Source organism: Phocoena sinus, chromosome 6, assembly GCF_008692025.1.
Source record: "Phocoena sinus isolate mPhoSin1 chromosome 6, mPhoSin1.pri, whole genome shotgun sequence".
NCBI lineage: Eukaryota > Metazoa > Chordata > Mammalia > Artiodactyla > Phocoenidae > Phocoena > Phocoena sinus.
Window position 1 is genome coordinate 16,852,760 of NC_045768.1, and position 8,272 is coordinate 16,861,031.

Consider the following 8,272-nt stretch of genomic DNA (forward strand, 5'->3'; position numbering starts at 1 on the left):
TCAGAGCATGAGTAGGAGGTGAGAAACCCTATGATGTGCTCAAGAAGGGCAGTGTGTTGAGAGCCTACTGCTCAAGGGAGAGAAGTGAAGGTGGACAGGAAGCTAGGGACCTGGCCATGTAACACCTTATAAGGTGGTAGTCCTCAGCCCTGATGGTCAGTGCTTGGGAGATTTTTTCAACTGCGGATGCCCTGTCCTTACCCCAGATCAATTCGTTTTGAATCTGATAGGGAGAAGCCTGAACATGCATCAGTTTATAAAGCTCTCCAGGTGATTCAAATGTGCAAGCCAGTATTGAGAACACCCGCTGTTCAGTCTTCTAAACTGACCCAACCTCCCACTATGTTTCATCTCCATCTTGCCCATCCGTTCCCTAACACTATCCCATAGCATCCTCTCTTCCCCTTAAACACTAACCACTTTCATATCTCTTCATTTCTGCTTAACTAGTTTCCTCAGCCTAAAATTCAACCCCCCTCCCAATATCAGTTAGGGATGTTTTGGGCTACAAGTAATTAAAACCCTGACTAGGAATAGCTTAAATAAACAGAGGCTTATGTTTCTCAAATTATGAGTGTCAAGGTAGGTGTCAGCTGGCATTGTTCGGAGGCTTCCTAATACCAGGGCCTGCAAGTCAGCCTTCAGTGCAGGAAGAAGGGAAGAAAGATGAGCCTCAGGTCATTTTCATCAGGAAAACTAGGGTTTTCCTGGAACCACACTCTGGCTGACTTCCCCTTGTGTCTCCTTGGCCATATCTGCATGAGGAGCCTTCTCTACCTGCAGGCGGCAGATGGATATGAAATTATTCACTTAGATCGCCCATGTCCCATCACCTAGAGCTTGGTGCTGTGGTTCTGTTAAGTGGAATAAGGGGAGGTAGCTGTTGTTTAGACAAGAGACACTGTCTTCCACAGACGCTCATCATCTGCTCAATGAAACCCTACCACCCCTGAATAAATGAAAATTGTGGTTCAGGGAGAAAAAGTTACATACCCAAGATAACTGGTGCTAGTGGTTAGGAGAGACCAAGCAGAAGGGTTCCTTGCTCACACAGTGTTTACACTCAGTTTTAAGTTGGAGGACTTTTTGTGAGTGATGAGTGGGGTTGGGACATGAGGATTCGGAGGCAAGGTCAAGGTACAGGTTTGCATCTTTTGGCAAAACAACAAACTCTAGTGGTCTGACCGGACTCCTGGGTTTGTGTTCCATAAAATTAAAGGACTTCAGAGAAGTAGAACAGCAGGGAGGGGTATGGGAAGATCTCATGGATGACCTTAGAGGATATGGGATCTAATAGGTTTTCCTTGGTAGAAGGAAGGAGAAAGGACCCAGGCTGCAAAGAATACAACAACTCCCAGTCCCACTTTCAATACCTCCATGAGTTTTGGAAGAGGATGAGAGTCTAGAAAGAGATGATACAAATCTCTGCCAGGATCAGGGTTTAAAACTGCCCTCAATAATTTCAGCTTCCATTGTGATCAGTGTGTGTGTGTGTGTGTGTGTGTGTGTGTGTGTGTGTATCTATATCTATATCTATATTCTGGCTGGGAAGGGACCGCTTCCTCCAAATTGCTCTTTGAAGCACGTTCTTGTAATTGAACCCTAGCCCCAGATGTCCCTGGCATTTTTTTTTTTAAAGCAAAAATTTATTTTAATCAATGTCCTTTCTGCCCTGGGTAGTGGAATCAACAATAGGCTCTCACCCCAGGAAAATGGGCATGGCTTGCTGCTCAGACATATGGGTGGTGAAATTAATCAAAGCCCTTCTACTTTCAGCTGCTGACCCTAGACTCATGTGTGGAAACCCATACCATCATTACTATCATTATATGTATCATTTTCATTAAATTCGTATAAACTAAAGAGGTAGATTTCATTATCACACCTGTTTCTCAGATGAGGAAGTGGAGGCAAAGAGAGGTTAGGCGGGTCTTACTGGAGTGGTCAGGACCAGAATCTGGGCAGTCTGACTCCGGAGCCAATTAGGAATGTCTTCCTCATACCCACTTGGAATCTGTCTTTTGGTACCCACTCTAAGCTTAAGACTATTAAAAGCCAACCATCGTACTCACTACGTAATCAGAGGCCACCAAAGTGAGCCACAGACAACTCATGAAAGTTTTAAGAACCAGTCGTCACCTCTCGTTTCTACCCCTTCTACTCACTTTCTCCCCGTTCCCTTGTTTATCCCTCCTCTTGGCCTTTCCTCTGGCCCCATGCTTGCATCTAAAATTGGACTAAATTTGGCTTTCATTTTTTTTTCCCCCCCCCCGGGCTCCCAACCCCCCTGGCTTTCATTTTTTAATCCACTGTACTTTTTTTTTTTTTGAGCTCAGCTTTTTATTGAACGTGTTACTAAAGAGGTTTAGTCAAAAAGACCAAAGCCCATGTCATCATCAGACTCTTCAGATTCTTCTTTCTTTGCTTCCACTTTCTTCTCCTCAGCTGGGGCAGCAGTGGTGGAGGGGGCAGGACCTCCTGCTGGTGTAGCACCAGCTGCTGGGGCAGGTCCACCTGCCCCCACGTTGCAGATGAGCCTCCTGGTGTTGACGATGGCCAAAGCCTTTGCAAAGAAGCCTGGCCAGAAAGGTTTAACATTTACGTTGGCTGCTTTAATGAGAGCATTGATCTTATCCTCCATGACCGTCACCTCATCGTCACGCAGGATGAGGGCCAAGTAGATACAGGCGAGCTCCGAGACGGAGGCCATGGTGTGGGCGAGCGCTAGGCAGGGGCTGCCGGGCGCAGTGCTAGTCACCGGATGAAGTGAGGGACTCACCCCAACGTGGCCTTAGCTTCCTCGGAAGGACAGAACACCTTAGCTGCAGCTGAGGAAAAGCTAATCCACTATACTTTTAAAGGAAAAGAATTGTCTGACTTTCCCACTCCAAACTCAGATTGGACCTCCCAGATGCTTTGGCTAGTTTTATAGAGCTAGTTCAAACCCCCTTGACCCCAATTTCAGCATCAACGATGTCTGTTCCAACTCCTCAAAAAAAAGGTGCCATCGGCCTTCCAGTTTTCCTTTTGTTATTGTCGGTGTTTATTTTTTTACGCTAGTGTTTGTTGAGTTCTTGCTTTGTACCGAGCACTGTGCTAAGCACTTGCTCTGTTTTGTCTCACTTGATTCACCCCTAAACCCTGTGGGGTAAGTATTAGTATTATCTCTATTGTACAGACAAACGAATTGAGCCCCAGCAAGATTCACTCACTTGCATAGGTTTGCACAGCTATGAGCAGACAGATAGGACCCAAGCCCATGTCTGGCTGACACCAGATTTCTCTCTTCTAGGGCTTCACAAAACAAGCCTAAACCTTCCTTCATATGTCAGCCTTTTAAATATTAGCCAACAGTTCTTACGTTTGCCTGAGTCTCCTTTAGTTTCAACAACCACAGGTCCGGCCGCGTGCTTCATTTGCTATGATTTTACCTTCATCTCCTCATCATCCTTCTCTCTCCTCAGTGTGTCCCGCGTTCATCTGCTTTTGGAGTTTGGAGTAGACCTGCATTCACTACTCCAGGTGTGGCCTGATGAACGTAACATGTACAGTTGGCCTGTCCCCTCCTTCATCCTTTATGGTCTGTTTCTGGTGATTAAATCATACATTCTTTCAGCAGCCTCTACGGCCCTAATCAGCAGAATGAATGAGTCCAGAGAGAAATTGCTTCTGAGGGTGTCGACTGTTAGCTCTGGAAATGGATAAAGTGAATGAAAGTAGAGGAGAAACAAAGCCTGGTGAGGAAGACTGTTAGGAGGCTGGACTCTTGTGATGGGAGTTGAGGGTCATTGACCGCAGAAGCATCGGTTCACATGTAACGTATTACCCCACATCCGGACACCAATGGTCAGCTCTTACCTGAAAGTTCCCTGGTGGGAAGGCCACCTTGAGGCTATCTGAGGTACTTAGTGTTCTGCTCAGCAGTTAGTGTTTTTGATGCTGGGCCTCCTTGGTCCTTGTGATCCTGTGACATAATGGAATCAAATTAAAGGCCCATTTGCCAGCTTTATTGCCGATTATTTATACTCTGGTTCCAAAGTGCTTCTTTATTGAGTGCTTAAACCGCCATTGCTGGATAGAGCTCGCCATAAATGCCTTCACGTGCACGGCACATTACGTCCCATAGCCTCAGCAAAAAAAGGGAAAAGATTATTCTCAATTATTTCATATAGTCTATTTTATTGTTTTATTGTAATAAACCGCCATACCTTACACCACTTTAAAATCAATAGTTTGCATTAAACATAATGAAACATGGCCATTAATCTTGTTTAGCATTTCTGCTATTACTTTCTGGTAGTGAATCCACGATATAGAAAAGGTAATAATTATTCACTTCCAATCGATAGGAACATTTTCAAATGCTCCTGTGTGTCCCACTGCTATTGCATCGATGGGACTTGATGACAATGGGGGTGTAGATTTAAAGACCCCTGGTTAGCCTGAAGTTCTTCATGCCCTCCCTGCACCTGCTAGCACATTCCCTGACTCTCAGAGCATCCTTTTTAATTCCTTGAGACAATATGACAGAATGGTTAAAAACCTGGGCTTTGGAGTCAGGCAGCCTAAGCTTAATTCCCAGTTCCAGCACTCACCGGTACCATTTGAACAACTTTCGGCATGTTATTTAACCACTCACTGCCTCAGTGTCCCCATCTATGAAAAGGGAATGCGAATGTCTACCTTGCAGGTTTGTTGTAAATATTACATGCAAACTTACAGGACATGCTTATCACAGGGTCTGAATTGTGGTACGTGCGCTAGAAATGATAACTGCCATTATTATGCCATGCACACTTGGCATTGAGAATGGCCTGGTAGACAGCTGTTGTTTCCGAAGAGCTAGTAGCAAAGGCAGGTGAAATGGTGGGTGCTGTTTCTATCCTTTTGTTCGTTCCTTTCCAGCTGGCATAAGAAGATCCAGCTGTGCTTTTTGGTGGTACCCAGCATCTGGACTAGAAACCCTGACAGGAGAAATTGAGCCATCAATTTGGCTGTGATGCAAGAGGCCTTTTAACTCCCAACCCTTTGCTCTGCAGCAAAGTCTCTGTGGAGACAGCACTGGACTGAATACATGGTTTTGTTAGTAAATACCCTTTGATCAACACTCAAGTCAAATATAACGAGTGGAGATGGTGAATTCTTAAGCTGTAATTGATGGCATGGCTTTTCCTATCCTGTTTAATTCAGCAACTGTTTATTGAACAGGTAGCATGTACCAGGAGAAAGCTTAGGTGTTAAAGAGTAAAGAGATTCAAAGATTAATAAAGCATAATATTTGCTGTATAAATATCTTCAAATCTAGGCAAAGACACACATGTCACCTAAATAACTTGAGTCCAAAGTACAGAAAGAAAGATTGATTCTACTGAGCAGGGAGAAGTTATTTCAGCTAAAGCACAAGTGAGTAGACCCTCATCAGGAAAACAGAGGAGAAAGAATATTCCAGAGAGAGAGAGAGAACAACAGAGGCAAATGTCAAAGGGGGACAAATGCACATCTCAATGTTGCTTTGTTAGAATAAAATCCTTCTAAATTCCCTGCTGCCTAAAATGCATCTCATGGCTCCATAGTTTCTCAGCCTTAGTCCACTCATAGTCCACTATGTTATCCTACCTAACCTAGCTTCCTAACAGACACTACACCAAGGCCGTTTGTACATTTTGAACAACATGTCCTCTGTTTCATGCCTCTCTAAGCTTGCGTTTTCTGTCTCTTGGACTCAGAATTAATTTATCTACCTGAAAAACTATTCTCCTGGAGGACTCAAGCTCAAATATCACCACCTCTGTGCAGCCTTCCCTGATGCTCTCAGATAATATCACAGTATGTCACAACTCTTTGTCTGCATGTCTCTTGTCATGTTCCTTGAATGAATGAATGCACAAATGAATGAATGGATGGATGAATGGAATCATGTATAATGTATTCAGAAAATGGCAAGTCTGCAGGGATTGGGACCTAGCCCATTTGGGTACATAGTGAGCTGGGCTTATAGGACAGGCTAAGTAAGGAATTTCAAATTTATTTTACATAAGATTATGTGAATGACCAGAATCATCTCCTAAGAAGATTAACCTAACAGCAGCCTGTAGACAATTTTGGCAAGGGATAAACTAGAGGCAGACATACAACTTAGACGATGAGACACTAAAATACAATAGTTACAGCAGAAATGAAGAAAAGAAGAAAGTGGAGGATATGCTAGAGAAAGAACACAGAAGTTGGCCATGGATTGATTAGAAAAGGGAAGAAGAGTAAAGAGGCAGAGATGAACCTCATGTTGCCCCTGTTATCACTGCAAACATTGTTGGGAAAAGATGTTCCTATACCGTTCTCCTCCTTACCCCACCTTGCTTTAAGAAAAGTTACTAATCTGTTTAGGTCAGATTCCAGGACAGAGGTAGGAGAATGTACCCCAAGGTAGGGTCACTGAATTATGAACAAAATTGTCATGCTCTCTTCTAGTCTCTCCTTTCATTGCAGCCAGATCAATAAGTTAGCTCATCAAGCTTGCAACTTCCCCCTGTCTTTCCTGTCAAGAACGCTAGGACCTTGGTACGCAAAGCATGGTCCATGAGCCAGCAGCAGCAACAGCAGCAGAGAGCTTGGAGAAATGCAGATTCTTGGGTTCCACTCCAGAGCTACTAAGTCAGAGTCTGCATTTTAACAAGATCTCAGGTAATCGGTATGCACATGAAAGTTTGAAAAGTACTCCTCCAGGAAATTATCACTTCAGTGTCAGACAACTAGCTTAGAAGGTATGACTCTCAACGTGAGCTGCATGTTAGAATCATATGGAGGATTTTTTTTTTTATACAGAAGGTTTTTATTAACCATCAATTTTATACACATCAGTGTATACGTGTCAATCCCAATCGCCCAATTCATCACACCACCACCCCCACAGCCCCGCCACTGTCCCCCCTTTGTGTCCATACCTTTGTTCTCTACATCTGTGTCTCAACTTCTCCCCTACAAACAGGTTCATCTGTACCATTTTTCTAGGTTCCACATATATCCGTTAATATATGATATATGTTTTTCTCTTTCTGGCTTACTTCACTCTGTATGACAGTCTCTAGATCCATCCGGGTCTCAACAAATGACCCAATTTCATTCCTTTTTATGGCTGAGTAATATTCCATTGTATATACGTACCACATCTTTATCCATTCGTCTGTCGATGGGCATTTAGGTTGCTTCCATCACCTGGCTATTGTAAATAGTGCTGCACTGAGCATTGGGGTGCATGTGTCTTTTAGAATTTTGGTTTCCTCTGGGTGTATGCCCAGTAGTGGGATTGCTGGGTCATATGGTAGTTCTATTTTTAGTTTTCTAAGGAACCTCCATACTGTTCTCCATAGTGGCTGTATCAATTTACTTTCCCACCAACAGTGCAAGAGGGTTCCCTTTTCTCCACACCCTCTCCAGCATTTGTTGTTTGTAGATTTTCTGATGATGCCCATTCTATCCAGTGTGAGGTGATACATCATTGTAGTTTTGATATGCATTTCTCTAACAATGAGTGATGTTGAGCAGTTTTTTATGTGCTTCTTGGCCATCTATATGTCTTCTTTGGAGAAATGTCTATTTAGGTCTTCTGTCCATTTTTTGATTGGGTTGTTTGGTTTTTTTAAATATTGAGCTACATGGGCTCTTTATGTATTTTGGAGATTAATCCTTTGTCCATTGATTCTTTTGCAAATATTTTCTCCCATTCTGAGGGTTGTGTTTCGTCTTGTTCGTAGTTTCCTTTGCTTTGCAAAAGCTTTTAAGTTTCATTCGGTCCCATTTGTTTATTTTTGTTTTCAGTTCCATTACTCTAGGAGATGGATCAAAAAAGATCTTGCTGTGACTTATGTCAAAGAGTGTTCTTCCTATGTTTTCCTCTAAGAGTTTTATAGTGTCCGGTCTTACACTTAGGTCTCTAATCCATTTTGAGTTGATTTTTGTGTATGGTGTTATGGACTGTTCTAATTTTGTTCTTTTACATGTAGCTGTCCAGTTTTTCCAGCACCACTTATGGAAGAGACTGTCTTTTCTCCATTGTATATCCTTGCCTCCTTTGTCATAGATTAGTTGACCATAGGTGCGTGGGTTTATCTCTGAGCTTTCTATATTGTTCCATTGATCTATGTTTCTGTTTTTTTGCCAGTACCATATTGTCTTGATTACTGTAGCTTTGTAGTATAGTCTGAAGTCAGGGAGTCTGATTCCTCCAGCTCCGTTTCCTTCCCTCAAGACTGCTTTGGCTATACAGGGTCTTTTG

At 43.1% G+C, this 8,272-nt stretch overlaps 1 protein-coding gene across 2 annotated transcripts; it reads right to left on the minus strand.

Annotated features, from left to right (window-relative positions):
- Nucleotides 1–2,328: 2,328 nt before the first annotated feature.
- Nucleotides 2,329–2,710, minus strand: LOC116755832 (60S acidic ribosomal protein P1-like). Of its 2 annotated transcripts, XM_032635801.1 has the most exons (2): nt 2,645–2,710; nt 2,329–2,563 (listed from the first exon to the last, which is right to left on the minus strand). In XM_032635801.1, exons 1-2 carry the CDS (start codon nt 2,708–2,710, stop codon nt 2,366–2,368), a joined length of 264 nt encoding a protein of 87 aa, XP_032491692.1. In that variant the 3' UTR covers nt 2,329–2,365. The 2 variants fall into 2 exon arrangements, with proteins under 2 accessions (XP_032491692.1, XP_032491691.1); XM_032635800.1 differs by having other exon boundaries at nt 2,329–2,710.
- Between the last annotated feature and the right edge of the window lie 5,562 nt (nt 2,711–8,272).